Source organism: Geospiza fortis, unplaced genomic scaffold (genome assembly GCF_000277835.1).
Source record: "Geospiza fortis unplaced genomic scaffold, GeoFor_1.0 scaffold44, whole genome shotgun sequence".
NCBI classification, from domain to species: Eukaryota; Metazoa; Chordata; class Aves; order Passeriformes; family Thraupidae; genus Geospiza; species Geospiza fortis.
Window position 1 is genome coordinate 838,037 of NW_005054404.1, and position 22,695 is coordinate 860,731.

The following is a 22,695-nucleotide window of genomic DNA, read 5'->3' on the forward strand; positions in this document are numbered from 1 at the left end:
CCCCCGCCTCCCCCGCCCGTTTCCCCTCAAGTTACTTCAAGAAATCAGATCTGTCAGGACGGGCGAAAAAAATGCCACTTCCCAACTAACAGGCGGAATCCAGCCCAGATTTTCAGTCCTTTCTTCTTTTTTTCCTTCCTCCCTTTCACTAATTTATCCCGATGTTAGCACATTCTGTCTTGTAACACCCGGGCGCCTGTAGGTTTGTTTCGTGGGATCATTACTTACTGATCGGGATGGCTCCCAGGTCCGGGGCTGAAGACGGAGTGTGAAGTTGGGGAAACATTTTTTTTCTTTCTTTTTTTTTTTTGGTTCTTTTTCTTCTTCTTCTTTTTTCTTTTTTTTTTTTTCCTTTTTAATATTACTGTGGTGTTTATTACCTCTCGGTGCTTATTCAGGAAAAGCAAACAAACAAAAATCTGGTCCTTGATGCTTCACTTCTGAATGTGAAATATTACCTCCCAGCTCGTAAAGTTGTGAGGCACAGCATTTTTTTTTCTTTTTTTGCTTCTTTTATTCTTTAAGCAAGGACGAAAAAAACCTAGACAAACAAACAAAAAAATGGACTTCTGATCCGTGTGCCAAAGTAGGGGGAGATATGTTATTGACCTGTTTATACTGGCTGAGATGATACTTGCTTTCTACTTCTTGATCACTTGCTCTTTAAGTAAAATGAGGCACAGAGTTGTTGCTGAGACGAGTGGGAACAGCATTTTGATTTGCTGGTTTAATTAAAAATGATAAAGGATTAAAGGTAAGCATTATGCGTATGTATGTATAAATATTTCGGCAGTTGACTGTAAAAGGGAGAGATCCCTTTAAAAATCGTTTTAACTAAGCTTTGTCAAACACACACTCATTTGCGGTCACTGAGGCCACCTTGGTGCAGATCACTTAAAGTGTATGTCTTAATCAGTTTCCTGTACAGTCAGTAATACTATATTTAACAGACTTAACAATTGTGTGACCTAGGAATACATTAGAGCTGCTTTTAGAACTGTTATCTTAAGGATATTTTTTTAAAGGAATGAGAATTTTTATTTCTTCTCACTTTTTTTTTTAATTTTAACCTATGGATTTTAATATTTTCCAGTAAACATTTGAGTTTGTAGGTTGTTTTTTTTTTTAACAGAAGGTGTATTGTGGCAGGGAAAATGAGGTTTCCCACTTCCCTTAGCACTCTCCTCCTCCACCCCCCCAAGAGATTAAGTGGAATTGGGGGGTAAAAGATAATACAGGAGAGTCACAAAACTTCAAGGGTCTGGTTTAAAAAAAGCCACAAAATCCATGGAATGCACTGAAGAGTGAATCCGTGTCCTTCCTTTTCTCCTTTTCGTGCCTAGGTGGTGGTCCAAGGGGTTAGATTACAACATGTGCTCCAACAGCTAGGCACCACTTCTCTGGCTGTATTTCCTAAACTTTGTGGATTTAAATAATGTAGATAAATTTTTTCTTCCTTTTTTTTCCTTCCTTTTTTTTTCTTCTTTTTTATGGACATGGCTCTTAAAGAGAGGTTGTGGATGTTGGTATACAAGTAGATTAAAAGTGCTCATTATAAAAACACCACAGCCACTGATTCTGGCTTAACAAACTTAGAACGTGGCAATGCTGAATGTTTTTGCTCCCCCCTACCTTGCCCCCTCTTTATTGAGTGACGTTATATTGTGGTAACACCCAGACAAGAAATACTTGACTGTTTCCCTCCTCACAGGACAACGTGGATGTGGACTGCAGGTTGTAAGCCTAGACACACCTAGGGGAGGAAGACAAGAAGAGTTGAACTTAAGAGAGAGCCCAACGGAGATAAACGAATGTCCCCACATCTCCAAAGAAAAGTTCATCGGATTTTTACTCTAGAGATCTTATCTTCAGGATGTCATTGAACACTTCCACTGCAGGAAAAGGTGTGGATCCAAACGCAGTTGACACTTATGACAGTGGCGATGATTGGGAAATCGGTGTTGGGAATTTAATAATCGATTTGGACGCCGACTTAGAGAAGGACAGACAGAAATTTGAGATGAATAATTCTAATACCACCACCAGCAGCAACACCAGCTCCAAGGATTGTGGGGGTCTGGCTTCCAGTGGGCTTAATGCTACCTCAGCCTTAGCTGATGGCCTAAAATTTGCTTCTGTTCAGCCCTCTGCTCCCCAGGGGAATTCCTCTCACAAAGAGACTAGCAAATCAAAAGTGAAAAGGAGTAAAACTTCTAAGGATGCTAATAAATCTCTGCCTTCTGCTGCCTTGTATGGGATTCCTGAGATCAGCAGTGCTGGCAAAAGGCAGGAAGTCCAAGGGCGCCCTGGAGAGGCAACTGGCATGAATTCAGCACTGGGTCAAAGTGTGAGCAGTAACCCAAACGGCAATAATAGCAACACCAGCAACACCACCACCGTTACCTCTTGTGGGAAAAACAAAGAGGAGAAACCAGGTAAAGCCCCAGGCAGCAGAGGCTCCAAGCGGGATAAGGATGCAGGAAAATCCAGGAAGGACAAGCAGCATGACCTGCAGCAGGGCCACCCCAATGGCGGTGGGGGTGGCAATAGCCAAATTTCCTCTGGGCACCTCTATGGCTTCGGGGCCAAGGGAGGCAATGGTGGAAGCAGCAGCCCCTTCCACTGCAGCTCCTCTGCTGTGGGGGAGGTGAGCAAAAGTACCCCGGATTCAGGGTTAATGGGGAACTCTGTTTTGGTAAAGAAGGAAGAGGAGGAGGACGAGAGCCACAGGCGAATCAAGAAATTGAAAACAGAAAAGGTAGGACAAAGCTCCTCTCCACCTCTTCTGTGTTTCCCCATCCCTATAATAAGTGTTCCATGAGTGTATGTCTGGCTCCTCTGTCCTCTGCTGTGTATTTGTGACATGCGTATGTCCTTCCTCCTTCCCTTAAAAAAAAAACCAAACCAACCCAGAGACCTCTTCCCTACATGGAAGATACCATGTTTCCAGTGTGCTGCACTTCCTTGTGATTTCCTTTCCTGTCATCAGACCTGGAGAACCTTTCTGTTTTTCTGACTGAGCTGTCCCCAATTTTAGCAGAGAGCAGCAGTACCAGTGGGATGGCATGTGTTCGCAGGCTGGGGCTGCAGAGCTCAGGCTCCAGGTGCAGCAGGTCTTGTAGGTGCTGGCTCTTCCACAACATCAGCAGGCATTCATGGCCATTCCTCTCCCAAAGTCTAAAGGAACCCCTCTCCCTTTCTCTGACCCTCTGCCTAGAGCTGGGATTGTGCTTGGGGAGGAAACAGGAGCTGTGAGCAGAGGCCGGGGCTCTGCCGTTGCGCTTCGTGGAGACGCAGGATGCTTATTGTGTTGGGAGCTTCCGTGGCACTGTAGCCCAGAGGCTCCAGAAGCTGGTATAGCGACTGGGAGGAAGGAGCCAGCAGACAGGCAGTGCCTCTTGTCTTCCTGGAAGGAGGATGCTGGGAGGAGGGAAATGCACCTTGTGCTGAGAATTGTGTGCAAAACAGCTTTTGGAATAGAGTGGAGCAGTTTATCTCCTGTCTGGAGGAGTTTCTGAGCAATGCTGGCTCTTGGATTTGAAGTGCTTGTTTGTTGAGAGGTTGAAATGATGTCAGAGAAATCAGATGGGAGTGTGTGGTTTTATTCCTTTCAATTTTGGATGCTTTCTGTATGAATAGATGGCCGCTACTCTATTATTTGGGAAAGGTGGAGTGAGACATTGTTGTCTTTGTCAACTGCTGGTTCAAGGATGTTCTGGTGTTGGTGGGAGTTCTGTCTCGTCCCTAGGGCAGAAGCCATCTTCTAGGGGGCCAGAGGGTGAGTGTTGGCCCAGGATTACAAGTATGGTAAATTCTACAGGTTGTTAAACAAAGGGAACCTGCTCCGCTTGAAAAATAAAGCAAACCAATACCCTCCAGATGAACAATCTCAGGGTGTTAGTATTGTTACTGTATTGTCAGCTGTTTGTCCTAAATGACCTGCTTTTACAACTTCCCCGACTGAACATTGCAACGGGGAGACTTTCGGGAAGGTGTTAACTGTACGGTCTGCAAGCGTCTGGGAGGGCTGAAGGTCTCAGGGAGCGGGAAGTTATCTCTTCTTACGACTGGCTACCAGCTTTTTGTATTTCAGTCATGAAGTTTTTGTAATACGAAGTCGACTGGAGGATTAGATTTGGGTGTTTGTGATAGCAGATATTTGTTAGTACTGGAAGATAATTCCAAGGGATTTGTTCAAGGCAAGGAACAAATTAAATTTTATATTGTATGCATATTATTGCTTTTAAGATAGCATATCTGTGGATGAATTTGAATGAGCCTTATGACCTTGTCTAAATGCAGATGAGAAAACCAGATTGCTGCGTAATTCATGTGTATATGTTTGCATTTTGATTTATGAAAAGTGCTGTTCATGGCAGAAAGGTGTCCAAAAATCTCATGGTCTCTTTATTATCTTAGTACAGTAGGCATTTACTTCTGTTGCCAATAGTCTTCAAATTGCAGTTCTCTAATCTGTTTTAACTATCTAGATAAATTGCCCTAATCCGGTCTTCACAATGGCTGTGGTTAAAGAGTCAGAGCCATTTGATTGGATTCAGTGGCTGCCTGGAATGTGGGAGGTACTGCCCTTTTGCAACCCCCTTAGCCTTTTAATCTCTCAGCCAAATGTTCACATTCAACAATTTTGTTTAGCTGGCAATCTGAACATTTCAGTATCTCAAAGGCTGCTGCCATGGCAACGGAGATTAGAGAGTGGTGTGGTTTCTCCCGTTTTTGTGTTCTTTCAACTCTCTAGTCACACAGGAAATTGTATGAAGAATCTATATACGTGCGAGTAATCTTATGTGCAATGTAAATGGGATGGCATGCAAATTCAGAGCAAACACGTATGGAGGAGTTCAGCGTCAGTGGCACACTCTGTGTGTTGTAGATGTCGCTCCAGGAGGAGGTCTGGAGCTTGCATTTCCAGCAACAGCCGCTACTGTTGGCACACACCGACTTTAATACAGGCTCTGCACACCAGAGTCGTGCAGCCTTGGCCATTGTCTGGCACAATGGTGTGCTTGCTTGCTATCTCAAGTAAAGTCCCTTAGCGTTTTTCTTAGCCAAGAATGTTCCCAATAATAATAATAATAATAATAGTGTTTCTTGTTGCTGATAATGGTTGATATTTTTTAAGTCCAGCCAGTGGCAACATTAGCAACATTCGAGTGTTTTATGTTTGTTATTCTGCTTTTTTTTTTCTTTTTTTTTTCCCCAAATGATTAATCATCATTGAAAAGAATTCTGTAAAGGTTTTAGATGGTTGAAGTGTTATTGCTTTGACTGTTTATATGCTAGAACATATATGTCATAATTGCACGAAGCAACTTGTATCAGTAGATAAATACATAATTTGCAGCCTGCATGTTGAAATCAATGTTCAGTTATCTTACTGTTGTGCAAGACATGCCTCATGAATTTGGAAGTTTCCTTTTAGAGTAAGATGAGTTCATGACTGCTGATTAAAAATCTACATTTTTATATGTGGTGTGGAATATAATGCTGCATTTGTTTACTATTTGTGAAAAGCTTGGAGCAGATTCCCAGGAGTTGTAGTCACTGTTTAGCTTTCACAGCATACTTCATTCTATTTTTAGTCTATTTATTATGTTTCCTTGCTGCAGAAAGTCATGTAAAACATGATAAATTGGATCTTACGAAGCCTAATTAAATCAATGACTGTGTTCTGCTGGCTCTTTTATGCAGAAACCACAAGTATGTTGTAAAAGTCACCACTCCCCTAATATGCGGATAAAGTCAAAGTGTGCTGTAATTCTAAAATGTTTGAGCTATATTTGTGCAGTCCATTTTGTGGCTAAGCCAACAGTGACATATCTGAATAAGTAGCTTTGACAGGTAGGCTAACCACTCCTAAGATTTTTGGTGTTAAAACCTGTCTCCATTTTCCATTTCTTATCCATACTGTTTTTAGCACAGTTGCTGACTGTTTGTCAGCATGAGCTCTTCATCTGTTCCAGCTAAGTTTTTTTGTTTTTTTAACAGCTGTTACATTGAAAAGTGTTCAGAATAGCTACAAAATTTGCTTTGTATGCATTGTGAGGAGATTTTGGAATTAATTCAGTCATAATTTACTTTGAGATGCAGGAAAACTTCATTTGGTATGTGAAAAACAGTATGTTTACATGGAATTAATGCAGAAGATACAAAGCTGTAATCAGAAGGGTTTAGTTACAGTTCTAAATGTATCAGTCTAGTGATACTCCAGGATGGAATTTTTCTCTTTTTTGTAGCTTAGTGCTTCTTATTAAGACTGCATTTCACATTCGAAAGTTGTCTTTAGCAAATTAGCATGTTGGCTAGTATTATTTATTTTATCTTCACTTTCCTTGTTGTGTTTTAGTGTGTGTTAGGATTTGATAGTGTTTTATATGCCATCAGGAATCTCTGGGTGAATTTTACCTATTGATGTAAATAATTTAAGTACATGCTTTGATTAATGATGTTATGGAGATATGCTCTTCATGTACTTTTCTTGCTGGCCTTGTGTGTAGTTTATTCACTGTGAAATAAAAGGGCAGGGAGGTCACTTGCTGTAATTAAAGAACAAAGTCTATTGTTGTTTGACAGCAAACTGTTTTGAAAGCTACATAAGGGATTTAGCTGTTAAAAACATTGATAAGTATGGGTGTCTAACAATAAGCACAGCTCAAGGTTCTTAAAGTTCTGTAGTGCTGTCTAGTAGTGTGACGGTGCTTTTTGAGCTGGGTGAAGAGGTGTTGCCCTTTGGCCGAGGAAAGCTTTCCGTGTGAACCTGCTGACCTCTGCCAATATGTATGACCAGATCTTCTATTGAATTCCTGTGCAAAGCAAGAGTTAGTGTAGCACAATGGAGGCTGGTCTAGAGCATCTATCAAACAAAGCAGGGAAGTTGATAACCATATTCGGAACTACAGGAAAGATATTTCACTTTGGGCATTAGTAATTTTACAATTTTAATAACTTCATAAATACCCAGTAAAGAGGAAAGGATTGATTGTCCAGATGTCATGAGGTTAACCGTGTTCTCCATGTTAAAGGGCTTTCCTGCAAGACTGTTTTAATTATAGCTATATAAAGACTTGTTTTTCCAAAGTAGCATTTTATAGTCCAATAAATGAAATGTATGTTAAAAGTGCTAAGCAAAATCTCCCGTAACCATAGAGGTGTTCAATAACCAGATTCAAGTAACATGGAAAGTACCATCTGTTTCTAGTTTTCAGAATAAGCCCAGGAATTGAAAAGCTGAGATTTGCTCGTATTTTCCCAACTCTCTTTCTTTTTTTAATTATTATTATCATTATTTTAAAAAGTTCACCTGGCACTTTATAGAAGCTTTCTGAAATGCAATAATACAGGAGAGACTGTGAAAACACATGTTCGTACATACAGTTAACCAGTTCCACTTTCATTTAAAGAGGTTTCCAGAAGCTCAGTCATTGAAGAATTTATAATAGTGAATCACCTCCTGCAGGCAAACACAATAAGGGTCAATTCTTCAAAGGTCTTGCTATTGAGGTAGAACCTGATTTACTCTGTCTTTCCTTACGAAGTAGAACGAAGGGGGGAAAAAAACCCCCCACAACCTCCCAACAACAACAACCAAAAAACCCCACCCCAGCCTCTCAAAGGATAACTTTAGCAAGCTCTTATCAGGCACCTAATTGCATATGATAAAACCATTGACTAAAATTTTCCACGCAGACTTTGCTGCTCTTCAGAGAAGTGTTCTAGAATTCTTGATAGGGAGAAAATCACTCTTTTAAAGATAAGTTGTTCTAAACTGTTAGGCAATGAGATTCTTGGCTGTAGCCTATGAGCCCTGGATAAAACGCCATCCGGCCTTTGTTTGAGGTCTTTTACTGAAGCTAATGACTGGTCTTGTGCCGCCCTGAGATAAATGACATTATCTCTGAGTGGTCTGACAGGAAACAGACATGTTAATGGCGAAGCTGCGGGGAGGATCTGCTGTAGTTCTGACAAAAGAGTAAAGCTTGGACCCCTGGTTGTGATCATTAACACAGAATGCATTCCTTCATAATTGGAAAGCTATTTTATCGACAACAACGTAAATCACAAATCTGAAATCTGAAGGTTTTTCTGCGTGCTCAAACTAGTGCCTTTTTTTCTCCACCGTATAAGAAATGGGTTATCTCCATAGTACTGACATTAGTGGGAGGGCCTGGGGTCTGCTTTCTGTTAAATGGACACATCCTTTGCACTTTGAATGCAGGTTTCCCTTTATGTGCCCTGTGTTATCCAGGCTATTTGCATTTCTAAAAGAATAAAAAAAAACCCTGTTTTTCTTCACATCTTACACTCTTACTGATACTTGTGATATTGAGCATGTTTCTCAAGCTTCATCAGGAGTATTGTTGCGGAAGTACTAACATTTCAGCTATCCTTCACCTTTACTTCCATTTTGGATAAGGATATACTTATATTTTTGATTTCTGTTACCCATCCTTGAAAAAGGTTGGATTTCTTCTGCAGCAGTTCAGGCCGTTTTGTGCTACTGCCACATGGTCCATATTTCTCAAATACAAAATTCACTTTGTGAGTAGCATGTTCCAGATTTGTTGCATGGTATACAGTTGGAATTGCTGAATGTAACCAGTCTACTGTGGTCTGAGCTAAGATACTTTGTACAAATGATCCAGCAACCACGTTATTGTTTTTATAGTATTCTTAACATTGTACCTTGTATGATGTTCTAATTCATGTGATGATATATTGCAATGTTCCCTGAATGGCTGAGGATTGCCTGACTTCTTAAGTGTCCTTCATTTTTTACAACAGAAATACATCTTGCCCCAGTCCTCATATAGGCACCTGTGGATCTGTGGATTGGGTTCAGTTGAAAGGCTGGCCATGTTTTTTTGCTAAAAACTAGAGTTTGTTTTAGTGTAGTTACATATCAAGGAGTTATTTTCATTTCTTAACAATCACAGAATATATATGGATATTTAAAAAAAAAACATGGTCTGTACATAAGATTTCCTGTTGGGTGAAAGAAGGCAAAGCAGTCTTTCATGAAAATTTCTGATGATGTCATACTTCTTTCTTTTTCTCTTTTTGTAGCGCTATTTCTGCCCATTGTGGCTTTTTTCAGGCAGCCTTTCATCAGAGTGAACTCTAACACAAACTATCATTTTTTAATTTGCTTAAAAATATGTTTGAAATGTGATAATTTTAATAAATATAATTTCCAGTTGTTATAACAGGATTTGAGAGATTTTCTTAAGTGAGATTTTAAATCATGATTTTAAAAAATTATTATTACATTCTTGATTTAATACGACAATTTACTGAAGGCAATGAGTAGCCATTGGGACAAAGAGGAAGGTCAGAGAATGACTTTTGGTTGTGCGGTAGGGTTTCAGTAAGCACCCTCTGTTGCACTTTCTCTTTTAACTCTTACAAAATGGTCTTGGCAATTGGAACAAAGCCCTTACATTTGAATGAAAGGTTGTAAAACTATTCAGAGCGACTTGACTGACAAGCACGTTCTTTGTAATTTTTTTTTCCTTTTTGAAAAAGCTGAGAGAAACATCAAGGAGTGGAATAGGTAGCTTGCTCTGACACCCGCCCCATGTAAATTCATGCTTCCATAATATATATGCTTATATATGTGTAACACTACTTGATTAAACAGTTCAATTGAGTGTTCAGGGGAAGTTGCATACAGTGAAGTAGGAATCATGTCTGTATAGATAGGCTTTCCAGCTCTAGGGCTACTATGGTGTTGTTCTGAAATCTGAAGCCAACACTGCAAGTGAGAAAGTTGCATTTAGTGACAGACATTTGTAATATGTCTGCTTGTATGGTCAGTTGACAAATACTGCTAAAACTTCAGGTGAAAGGATCAACTTCTCTAACTTCTGCCTGTAATACCTATTAGGAATTAAATGTGAAGCTCATTGTTTCACTAATTTTGAAGTGAAATTGTGCTACATTCAGTTGTATATCCTTTATGATAAGTCTTCCTCAGCGGATCTTCAGAAAAATGTACCAAACTTTTGGTTCCTTTATCTTCTCACAGCTTCTGATTCTTCTTAGCCTAAATCTCACTTTTGTGCATAAACGCAGTTTGAGGTGTTTGTCTCCAGAGAAACTCCACCAAATAATACTGGAAGGGAAATAAGCTCATGAGGATGTTCGAAGCATATGCCAGTAGTGGCATGTGAGTGCAGTTTTTGCAGTCAAAAGAGCAAACTAAAATCTATTGATTGTGGTTACTTGATGTTTTCAAAACCACCAGCATTCTAGTTGTTGAGTTGTCTTGTCATGTTAACCAAGAAGCAGATGGCATAACACCACAAAAGTGTACTTTTACTTAAAGAAACTTTAGAGGTTTTGATATGTTTTCTTTTCCTCTTATTTCCCCAATGGCTTCTTTTTATTGAAGAGTAACATGAGGAAACCTGGTAGCAATTTTGTTGCATTCCCATAACAGTTTGAAATAATAGGTTGGTCTTTGGTTGCCAGTCAAATTTCTACCAGTCAGCTTAATTCTGTTTTTTATCACGTGGCACTGGAATATAAAAAGTATATGTTTGTAGTTTGCCCTCAGAAACTGGCTTTTTTTTTTTTTCCATGCTTCAATTAGCAACAGAAGACTAAGCTCCAATTGGTCACACTTTGGTAAACTCTGAGAGCTTGCTTTCTTCATTCTGATAAAAGAAAGTGCTAAGTTTAGGCTGTGTTTCCCAGGAAATTTTGAGGCACATCTGGCCTCTTTAACTGTGTTCACTAGACAGTTTGATTTTGCACACATTTAGTCATTTGCATTATCCATTGAATTAATTCAGGGGTTTTGTTAAGCCCATCCCCCCTGCAACACAAGTTCATGCTATTCAAGTGCCACCTTTATTGATGAATTTCTGTGATGCTGTGCTGAACTCTGGTAGAAATAGGTCTGTGGGTACCATCGTTGCTTGTTACGTAAGCATAGCCTTCATAGTTTTCACCGCTTCCCTCAACCAGTAAGAGTGAAAAGCAAACTGTAATCTCCTTTCTCATAGTGTGCAGGGCCAAACCAAATTATTTTTGGATTTCCTGTCACCTCCTTGGCTGATTTCTGTGGATGGCTTATGTTAAAAGCAACAATAATGTTTGAATTGGAAGGGTTTGGTCTTTGGGTTTTCATTCTTCATGGAGAACTGTTTATTTGAGTGTGGTTCGCCACACTACACGGATAGTACTATCAAATCTGTGCTTCATTATAGGCTTGTAGCAGTGAAGTAATGGCAGTATTTGCATGTTTCAGGGTTTCATGTTCTTGCCAATTCTTTTCTTTTTGAAGGAGGGAAATGAAACTAGATCTGTATCTCTTCAACAAAAGGTAATAGTTAGAAGCAAATACAATTAGAAATGGACCTCGTTACTTCATTGAACTTTGTTTTGCAGGTAGGAGTTTTAAATCTGATTTAGTAAATTTTGAGGCATTTGTTTAGCTAGCTTGCCCTGACTACAAGGATCTAATATTCCAGGAGTATTTATGGATATAATGAACATATTTGACATAAAGTTTTGATAGTTAATTTTTGCTCTGGGTTTAATGTTAGGCACTATATGTGCTCCAGAACTCCAGTATTGCACTGGAGTTCTGGATTTTGAAGGAAAAATACTGCTGTGTTTTGAGAACAATGAAGGTGGTTGTTCCACACCCAGTTTTACTGAAAACATAAATTGATGTTCTTGTCCACTTCAGCCAATAGTAAGGTGCAATATTATGTAATAGTGTTACTAGTTGCTGTTTAAGGAGAGGGTTATGCAAACACATGCATGTGTCCATATATATCAATATAAATATTCACATATATATGCTGGAGGTGTATATATATATGTGTGTGTGTGTATATATATATATACACACACACACATACATGTACGTACATATACAAGAAAAAAGAGCTGCTACTGTTTTATAAATACAGCAAATACAGCAACTGAGTTTTGGCTAATAGTTTTATTTACATTTCATGTCCAGATCTTTTAACAGTCTTTCCTGTGATGCTGCAACGGATGCCAAGCACTGAAGGAGAAAGCTAGCAGCTGTTTCCATTACAGCATTGGTACATTAGCCTCTGCACTGTATTTTCATTTTATGATCTCCTCCAACCTTTTCCTAATCACCCCCTAAAAAGACTTTTCCCCTTCTGCCTCTGATTTATCTGTCTGCAGTGTTCTGTGTTTTTCTTAGCTTTAAAAATGTAAAATCTGTGTGGTTTGTTTTTTTTTTTTTTTCCCTAAGAGCTTAATGCTTTGACTCTTACTCACACTGAGCAAGGGCTTACTGTCCTTTTTCAACTCAAGTAAGGAGTTCCTTGTGTTATGTCTCTGTAACCCCTTACTTGAGATGAGTCCAGGTTGCAGAACAGTACCTACTATGACCAATTATATTATTCTTGTAACAACTTGAGCCACTGTATGATTTATAGGTTTTTTTGCACGCCACCTGAGTAGTGTTTTGTTCATTCTTGCTCTTTCCTTCACCATCTCTCTGAAAATAATTGTTTCATGGCTGTATGCTCTTATTGCTGAGATATGACTGAAAACTGCATGCAGTACAGTGAAGCACATTCATTTTCATCTAGTACCCGTTTATTGCCTTGAGCACTGTAAATCTGTCAGCTCTTCACGATGCTTTCACCTCTTTCTTCATTTGCTCCAGCTTCTAGTTTGACAATGTTCCCCTGAGGCAGAATTCTAATCTGCTTCCAATTAGTTGCAAAATGTGACTCAAATTTCCACATTATGGCTGCTGTTTTACTTGCACGCACACATCTAGAAACAAATTAATGCTCTTGAATATTAATTTTTGAGCCTTCAGATTTACTCTAGGTGGAAAAGTTGCCAACTACATTCAAACTACATCCAAGATTTATATTTTTTCTGAAAGTGAAATATTTCTTAAAGATTTCAAATGCCTCTTACTGCTTCATTTTCACAAACCCTTTTCAACTGGTTGGTAATTATTGAGGGTACATTGTATTGCGATAAATTAAACAAGTTAACAATACACATAATTAGCATTTAAATATGGATGTGACTGCTGTGTCAGTTCAGGACAAGAGGCATTTCTTTTCTGCAGGGTTAGCACAATTTTTTTTGGAACCTTTAAGTAGTTTTTCAGGATGAGCATGCATACCTGACACCTGTCTGGCTGCCACCTCTTATCTGCAACTTCAGAAGTTGTCATTTGGCTGGGGGGGTGGGGACGGAGACTCATTTGATCTCTGGTGAGTGTTAATAGGTGCAGCTCATTAAAATCTTTTTGTGTGTCCTTTTGTATGGACCTGTGCTTGTGTATGCATCCATATTCATGAGTGCATGGGTGTACATTTAAAATAAGATACCTTAAATTAAGAGGGTTTTCCTGTAGTGTTCGTTCTCGTAGGAGCAGCTACAGTAGGAATATGTTATATTCAGTGGGGAAGAAGTGAGATTTTGAGTGGAAAGTGTGGAAATCAGGACTAAAACCCTGAGGAGAGGACTGGAATGTAAAGGGAGTTGGAACTTCATTCGTTATTCAGGCAATACAGTGCATTAGGTGCTCTGTGTCAATTCTGCCCCATTGCCTATCCACCTCTAATGCCTTATGTCTGTAGTTGCCTATACAGAGAAACACTGAGTATTTAATTCAAATATACCAGTGGCTAAACTTGTAGGTGAAAATCTTTAGTAGAGATTAGCACTCTAAAGCCTGGCAGATTGATGTCAGCAGCCGTAATAGACTTTAAATAGGCTTGCAGAATTTCATTGGAAGTATATTGCTGAAATTGAAATGGCTAAGTACCTGTCATTTCTAAATGATATTTACACCTGTAAATTTATCTATCCACTTACAATACTTTACTTATTTAACGTATTAAGTATTGAAAACATACAGACATGTTTTTTAAAAAAATATTTAATTGTCTTTACTGTCATGCGTTGAGGCGGCAGCCTGCTAATCCTGTGTTGTATATAGAAACATCTCCATGAAGACAAACATATACACGTTGTGTTCTGGTTTTAACCTGAGAATGTATTTTCCAGAAAGAATAAAAACTTAAAAATAGAGGTAAATGAAAATTATCTCGATGTTATTTTCTCTTGAGTCATCAGTGACTTTTAACTGCAGTGATGACAAAGCTAACATGCTACTTCTCTGAAGCTTTCACTTACTCTAGTAGACTCCTGTGAATCACAACATCATTCTATAAAGAAACTATATTTGCAAACATTGTGAAATGCCACAGTAGCATGGCATTTTTTTTTCTCATACAACATCAAAGTATTTGAGGTTCAGCTTTGTAACCATGGTGAATCACAGTTCCTGTGATTGCCAGTAGTTGATAAAAAAAGTACATGGTCAATTAAAATTCGAGTGAAATATATGTATTTGTAGCTTACAATAACTGACTTTTTAAAGGCATGCCGAGTGAATTACCAGGCCAGTGCATAAAAAACCACCCCTACACATCTTCCACATGTATGTGTACACACATACAAACATGGAACCACACATTATTAATTTTTCAGGCAAAAATCACAGTGCTTCAGAGAAGCATTAAATGCTTTTGTTGATAGCTTATAGTTTTATAAACTCTGAATGAGCTTATTGCCTTTTAACCAGCACTAAATAATAGAAGAACCTATGAGCCTCCACGTTGGACAGCAGCCAAGCAGCCAAAGAAAGAGAGGGAGGGAAAGAAAAAAAGCAGTGAATGGCTTAATTGTAGAGCAAATAATTTGTTTACAGATTAAGACCTATTTGGTAGCTAAATCCTATGGACAAGGAGGTGAAAGAATGAGGCACTAAGGTACAGGAAATGAGCTTTATATTTTGTGCCTAAGTCTTGCTATTTTTGCCTCCTCCTGAAGCAGAGGAGGCAAGGAAAAAATGAATTGTTTAACAGCAAAGACTGAACAAACCACACATATTAAGTAGGAGCAAAAGAGTGGGAGAAGGGAAGTGTTGGTGCACTTACGTGCTGACAGGAACATGACAACTGGAGCTGCTTCCAGCTAAGGGACATCAGTCTGTGGCAAGAGAGCTGCCCTATTTTGTTTTCCTTTTGAATGGTGTGGGGGAGAAATGCTTCTCTTAATTTGAGCAAATATAATACATTTTCTTGAACGTCTCTCCCCAGTGTGCCGTTTGGTTTGCTCACTAGAACTGCCTACACCCCTTTTTTCTGACTTGCTTTTTCTCCTCTCTCCTTTTCAAGAGCAAGTTTTTTTAATAGGCCTTTGTTTCAGTATCATAATTAATTAGTTGACAGTTCAAATGGTTAAGAAGTGCTTGTGGTTCCTGCTTTATTGTTGTACAACATTTTCTTAAAGACCCACTTACTGGTGGCCTGTAAATTTGAAGATATCATTTTCATGAGTCATTGGTTTAAAGATCAAAGCCAAGAAAGCATTATAGCAGAAATGGAGTAACCTCTGCAGTAAATGTTGTTTAAGCTTCTTCAGTTAAAACTCACTTTTTCAGTAATTTATAGCCTTTCAAAATTCTTACCTTCTGAGTTGAATTTTCTATGACTTCTTCTCTTCATCACTGCTGTGAAAATGAATTTACAGAGTTAAAATAAGGAAATAGGTCCATAGGTCATGGAAAAGAAAACATTTTATTTTACAGAATATCCCTGCTGTTGGTATCTCGGTTGGCAATGCCTTCTGAGAAAACAAGTAATGATTATTTGTGTGGAAATAGGCTTTAATTTGATCTGATTATAAACCATCTGAAGATTATATTTGGCCTATGTAAAACAACTATTCAATTTTTTGTCTTCAGTGGCTGTAGTAATTTGCATGGGAAAAAGAGTAGATATAGCTGAGTTTGGTAAGTTGTGTCTGGTCATCTCTAGCAGTAAAATACATATTTAGTTTGACTTAACTTATAATAAAAAAAAACTTAAAATAAAATGGACATGTTTTTCCTTTGGCTAGTAGAAAGTTTGTGTAAAGAAAAATCAGAAGATGCGTAAAAAATTTTTTTTTAGTTCTTATTTGAAATCTAGTATAAGAACAGGAGAGTTGTTAATGTGTAATTATACTGCGTAATTTTTGTAAGGGGACAAGGAAAAAGTTAATGAGTTTGAGGTGTGACCTTTTTAAGTGCTTGGCAACGCTGTGCCTTGTTTCTTTACATATTGATTGATTGAAAGTCACTGATGTGATATAAAATGTTGCACTCTGCTTATGTATAAACAAATGCAGAGTGTGTTGGCGGTAGTTGTGCTATTAAGAATATATCTCCCTCAAACTAGAGTCTACTCAGTAGCAACCTGCAGGAAAGTATTCTTAATAGCATTTCTTGTTTCAGATTTAGTTTCTCTTGCATTTCCTGATCACAAGAATGAGAGATAGTGCACGGAAAAGTGTTCCTAGCTGCATTCCCTACTAGCAGGCCACTTCATTTTTAGGCATAGAGGCCGATAGCTTTAAAATGAGCAGCAACATGAGCACTGACATCTCTGCAAGAAGAATGCTGCTGTGGAGGTTATGTAAGAATTGTGTCTTTTATATGCAATGTATTAATTATAAACATATTTGTGTATGTTTACGCCCCTTTGGATATTCCCTGGGCTCTGAAATTACTCTGTCTGTGGGAACATTAAACCAGGCTGTTACCTGATATCTGTTTGGTAAAATGAGCATTGACATATTTGAAGTGATTGAAAGCAGTGTTCTTAGTGACTATTAAAGAACTTTACATTATGTGCATGGTACTGTGATTTTGTTCACACTGTACTTTAAAACCTGTATAATGTGACTGCCAGAACTATAAAACCAGTTTGTAATAAGAAATTTTCTGTAGGAAAATTTAAGGCAAAATGGTAGTAATTTTTGCATCTACTTACACATATATAATTTCCTTATTATTATTGCTTCTAATAGATACACTGTTGGTCTTCAGACTGCAAGTTAAAAATTATGACATTGAGATAACAAATGAAATTTCATAAATTTTCAAAACAAAAGTACTCTTTTTTGTGTGTGTGTGTATGTATGCAAGGCTTAACTACCAGTAGATTAATTCACTCCAGGGTAAGTCTTTAAATTTTGATCAATGTAGTGAAGTAGAACCATATTTTTCTTTATCAGTAGTACCTTACCAAGTGCTTGATAGACTTAATAAACTTGTTTGTATCCTTGGCAGAGTAAAACAAGTTTATTAATTAAACCAATGATTAAGCAATGTTGCCCTGAATGTGAGTCTTAGTAAATTCAAAAGGAAATTTGCATTCTAAATCAACAATTAGACAAAGAAATCTTAGGATTTGGAGAAATTTGATAGAAATTCGTTTTAATTTTTCCATTGTTGGTCTTGTACTGGAAGCCAAGGAGCTGGTAAAAAGGAGTTGCTGACACTTTAGCTCATTAGGATAACAATAGCTCTGGATAATATTTATGGTGTCATAAGACCTCATCTTTCTTATAATTATGTTTATCAACTTTTAATTATTTTTGGAAGAGCCACGTTAATACAATATTACTTTCAAAATTGAATAGGCAGTGAGTGGTGTAATTTGCACTATCAGATTTCCGTATTTTGTAGGGAACAAGCCTTTGCTATGTTTAAGTGTAGAGGTCAGAGCAGCGTTTTCTCTGTCCTGTTTGGCTTGCCATTGTTGCACAATAAGTCACTGTGTTTGCTTTTGTGAATAAAAATCAGCTCCGTGGATGAGGAGTGTGAGACTTCTGTTGTTCATTCCTGTACTTTCAGTATTTTCAGTGTTTTGACTTAGAGAAGGTCACTTGATGTGGGAGCTTCAAGTCAGTGTAGCAGGTTTGTCAAGTAATTAGGCTAATTTATTTTAGTCGTTACTAAATTTGTAAAGCTTTTGCTAACAGATCAGGCTATGAGCAGAGAGGAAATATTACTTAGAAGTCAAATTAATCACCTTTTAAATTGCAGCTTTATTTAAAATCCAGCTTGTAGCCCACTTTAGAGTTGAATTACTGCATTTGTTGGTTTGGAATGAGAGCAAAGCATCATTACATGTCTTTAGAGTAAAAAAACATATTTCCTTTGGTTTGATCTAAGTTAGGCTGCACTCAGAGGAACCAGTATATCCAAGACTAACTCCTCTTACAGCACTACAGAAGTTCTTCAGTCTGGCTTTTCCTCTTTGGAAGTGGGTTATAGTAAATCTTGTTTTCTTCAGTTCTGGACACAAAAATCGTGGTTTTGCTCAGTGCTCCCACAAAAGGTTTTGCACAGTGCTCATGCGAGAGTGTCTGCACTGATCTTGGCTGTACCTTAGTGTTTGCATCTGGCTAAGCAGTGAAGCTGTATCTGTGGCATGGGTAGAAATGGAGCAGTGCCAGGACAAAACTGGAAGCTGATGATCAGAGCCTCAGCCTGCAGGTATCAGTGGAACAGTTTTGTTAGGTTTCTGAAAATGAAACATGAGCTGTAAGCCCATGTGGGGCTCTAACAGCATCTTCCCAGAATACTACCAATGCATATCACTTAGGAGTATTTCTACAAGGTGGAACATTCCCTAGACTACTTCAAGAAAAGGTCCAGGTGATCCACAAGTAGTGTGCTTTTTCTAACCTAGTGTCCACATTGACTGTGGTGAAAGGGGAGGGTACACAGACAATGTGAAGGGAAAGGCAGTGATCTCCAGAATAGGTGTGGTGGGGCTGGTGATGAGTACCTAGCTTTGATACCCTCACTTCTATTTACATCAGCTGTTAAAGGATATGTGACTGCAACTTAAGTCTATTGAGTTTATTTGGGCATTTAGACAGAGGTTTGGGATCTCCTGAATAACAAGAAATTTACTAAAAAGTAAGCATTACATTGCATGCTTTCTTCATGAAAGGCATCTCTACTTTATGTATAATTCTTTCTCCTCTTTCCCACAAGATAAATGATTATTTGGACTTTTTCTTGAATTTGTGAGATACTTTTTTTCCTTGCACATTGTAGTGCTTTTTAATATTTTTCCTATCTTATTCTACATTCAAAGACTCCCCTGTTCATTTGACAGGTTGTATATGGAGGGAAGTCTCTGGTTCCATGTTGTACTCTGTCTGTTTCCCCTGTTGTTTCTGTGAACTTATCAGCTGGTTACTGAGAAAAGTATTTCCAAATTAATAGGAAAGTGTGTTGTGAAACCACAAAAATGTACCGAAGTCTTGAGGGTAAGTTGTGTATCTGGAACACTTTGTCAGGGCTTTCCTTTTTTAAAAGCTTTCATTAATCTGCAGGGACAGTGCTTGTAGAAACCCAATTGCTGAAATCCCTGTCTCTGTTTGCTGTCCTGCTTTGGAACTCTCCATTTCTTTAGCATCATCTCTTTAGCAACATTTGAAATTCTTATCTGGCTGTCTGATGGCTAGGTGCTCTGGATATAACTAGGAAGAATACCACAGATGGCGATAAGGACAGATTTTTTGGGCATAATGGCTGGAGCTGTAACTGAGTCACTTGAGTCACTTGATATAAATGAAGCTCACTTAGATGAAAATTCACACTAAGTTCTTCAGGGGAACCTTTTTTTTTTTTGGGGGGTGGGAGAGATTGAACATCTGGTCATGAGGAGTTTGGGATTTTTTTTGTTGTTTTTTTGGTTGTTGTTTGTTTTGTTGTTGTGGTTTTGTTCTGTTTTTGTTTTCTGGCCACTGTTTTCATATCACCAGACTCTGGAAAACATTTGCTGTAGCTGGCTCAAGATAGGAACAGCCTCATCTTTAAGTTTAACAGTCTGTTGCTCCTTCATTGGTCTGTCTTGTGTAGCCAATGAATTAATTTATGATAACCTATGGAAATAGGTAAGCATACAGTTACTAGCACAAGGAACTGCAGGCTCCAGGTGTGACATTCTTTTCCTCTGCATTTAATACATGTTGGGTAGCTTTCCATAAGGTATTCAGCGATGAGGAAATTAAAAATCACCTCTTTGTAAAGGAATAGGAAGCAAGTCCGCTGACTGTGTTGCCCATCTTGTGCAAGAGCACAAAAGTGACTCTTGCCTTATTTCTCTCTGTGGCCTAGGCCAGATACTATTGATGGTGCTGTGTTAAATGCTGAAATGTAGCTTCTCAGTAACGATTATAAATCAACAAACATTTGTAAGTTCCTTCCTGTTAGATGTGCTTTCACAGTGCAGAAAAAGCTATGGCACTAATTGCTGAAGAGTTAGTTTTTCCTTCAGTATGCCAGCATATAGATGCTTACGGGTGTAATTACTTGGATTTCCAGCCACTTTACTCAAGAGAAGCCTAAGAAACACAAGAGATGTGTATTGGCTATATAAGTACTGAGGGCTGAAATCAAAACATTTTCTTTCCTAGCTATAGTTAACCTCTGGTTGAACTCTTAACTACTCAAACTGGCACCAGCCCCATTTCTTCCAGTGCTTCCTTATCCAAATTTGTACATATAGATATGTGGGAATTACTAGGATGACGACAGATGCCATTTACAGGGCAGTGGAGGGGTAGCTTGATTGACCTGATCTGAGAAATGCGCTTTAAAGCAGTTGTAGAGACAAAGGTATTTAATGCATGAGGCAAACAAGCCTAGTAATGACAGCAGCTTCCAGACGGTTCTCTTTTGTCTAGCCTAATTAAAGATTCAGAGAGTTGTTTTACACGCCGTGTATTGTGCTGAGAGCCACAGTTACTTACATAAAACTAAGCCTAAAGAAGTGTGCATAATTCCAGGAAAGATTTTCGTGGGATGGGTGTGGCTGCGAGTTTTGAGCGTAGAGAAAGGGAGGCTGTCTCTGGTTTGCCTGCAAAATCTGTGGTTAATCTAGGGGATAATAATATAGCCTTTGATTATCAGTTTCAAAGTACGTGACGTACTGTTTGTTCCCAAGCTGTTAACTTTCTGAAAAGTCACTGCATCTCAGTTAATTAATGATGTTTATAGGATCAGCATGTTGTTCAATAAGCAAATCCTTCACATTAATTAAAATGTGAGTGTTATAATCTTAAAATGCAGTTATCTGACCTTTTGAAAGAACGGCTTGTGTGCTACTCTGTGCCACTGTTATATTGAATTAGAAATCAAAATCTAATAATGAGTATGTTTTCTCTCTAGTGAAACTAAATGTGGAGCTCTTTTCCCTGTGTGTCACTGCTGTTACAGTCAAGGGTGTTATCAGTATTAAAATTTAAATACCACCTCCTCCTCAGTGTGATGACCCACCCTTAAGGGGAAGGTGGGTCATCACACTTGCTCATCACCGCTGAATAAAGTTGTTTTTGATCGTAACTTTACAGATTAGCGCTTCCTTAGTTCCCATATTGCACTCCAAAGCACAGGGGTAGCCTAAAATGGCTGCAGATTATGATGTATGACTGCTCTTGTGAAGCTGCAGCTGTGAATCTCAAAGAGGATGTAACCATGCAGAATCGCTCTTTTAGATGGTCATTAGCGCTGCATAAGTACAAGCCTCTTTTTCAGACAGCATTTATTCTTCACGGTTCTTCTACTAGTATGTGATGGCAATGTCATTTGCCAAGCATTGAATAACAATGAATGTTTTATTGAAGTACAGTATTCTGAACCAGTGCTTTTTTTAAGCTGTTTAAGTGCTTAATTTTCGTTTGACTGCTCCTTTTCATGCAAATGTGAGTGTAGCAGAAAAATCCAATACATCCTTCTCTCTTGTGCTTGTGTGATGTATTGGACTAAGCTGAAGGCTTGTGTGAGGCAAAAGGAAACACAGCATAATTTATCAGTTATCCACTGGCATCCTATCCTATTCCAGTTTTAGTTGTCTTTATTTTGTATAGAACAAACATGTGCAAAAACCAAGCGGAACAAAAGACACATGAAAATTTTCTGTGTGATACTAAGGAAAAAAAAGTCAAGAAACAGTCTCTTTCTTGCCCCTAAAATTACCCTCAAACAGAGGGAAAATTAAGCACAACATTCTTTTTTTTTGGAATGAAAAGTGGAATTTGGTCTAAATATTTCGATGCATGGTGATTTCACTCGTCTTCCAAGGACCAGATTGCATTTGGAAGCATTATGACTTCATTTATGAAGGACAGATTTTTAATGTGGTTAACACCTACAACTTTGGCAAGATTTTTTTGAACAGGCTAGCACCTCCTTTTGTCATTATGAGGATCTGAGGGAAAGCTCATGTACCCAATGTGCTTTGCCCTTTGGAACATCTGGCGCCTTGTTTTGATTTGTGAGCTATCTTGAAAATCTGGCATCAGTTCTGGGGTTTAAGTTCTAATTAAATAAAGTACACCGTCTGGCCATAAGCTTTGCAATACACTGAGGAAAGGAAGAAGGGGGAAAGAAACTATCTTCATTTTGTTTTCAGTGGAATTGAGATGGCGAGACCATAGAGTTATTGAAAATGGTCAATATATTTTGATACTGAATATTTCCTTCAAAAGTGGCTTTTAGTGCCTACATACAAACCAAATGTGCCTACAAACCAAATGTGTCTGTGATCTCAGAATTCCTAGGTTTTAAGACCACAAAGAAGTTCTGACATTAGGGCATGCAAATTAGCCATGCCATGCCATAGTGCAATACATGATTGTATCTATTCCTGTATTACCATCAGACTCTTTACCATGATTTGGGAATACAAAATAGTTTTCAGTTGTTTGGGGGCAGAACAACAGATACTTTGTTTGTTCTGTGGAGCAGTAAACAAATACTCATCAGAATTCAAGTGCTGTGACACTAATTTTAATAAAACACATGAT

At 38.3% G+C, this 22,695-nt stretch overlaps 1 protein-coding gene across 3 annotated transcripts in view; it reads left to right on the plus strand.

The window, feature by feature from the left end:
- The window catches only part of ZNF608 (zinc finger protein 608), an 84,529-nt gene that overhangs the window by 1,542 nt on the left and 60,292 nt on the right, over positions 1-22,695 (plus strand). For 2 of the 3 annotated variants that reach the window (XM_031061245.1, XM_005426183.2), the window contains exons 1-2: positions 69-754; positions 1,712-2,758. In XM_031061245.1, coding sequence (XP_030917105.1) covers positions 1,874-2,758 — 885 coding nt within the window. In that variant the 5' untranslated portion in view covers positions 69-754; positions 1,712-1,873. Of the gene's footprint in view, positions 1-68; positions 755-1,711; positions 2,759-22,695 lie in introns of those variants that run through there. The other variant, XM_031061246.1, reaches the window with a different exon arrangement.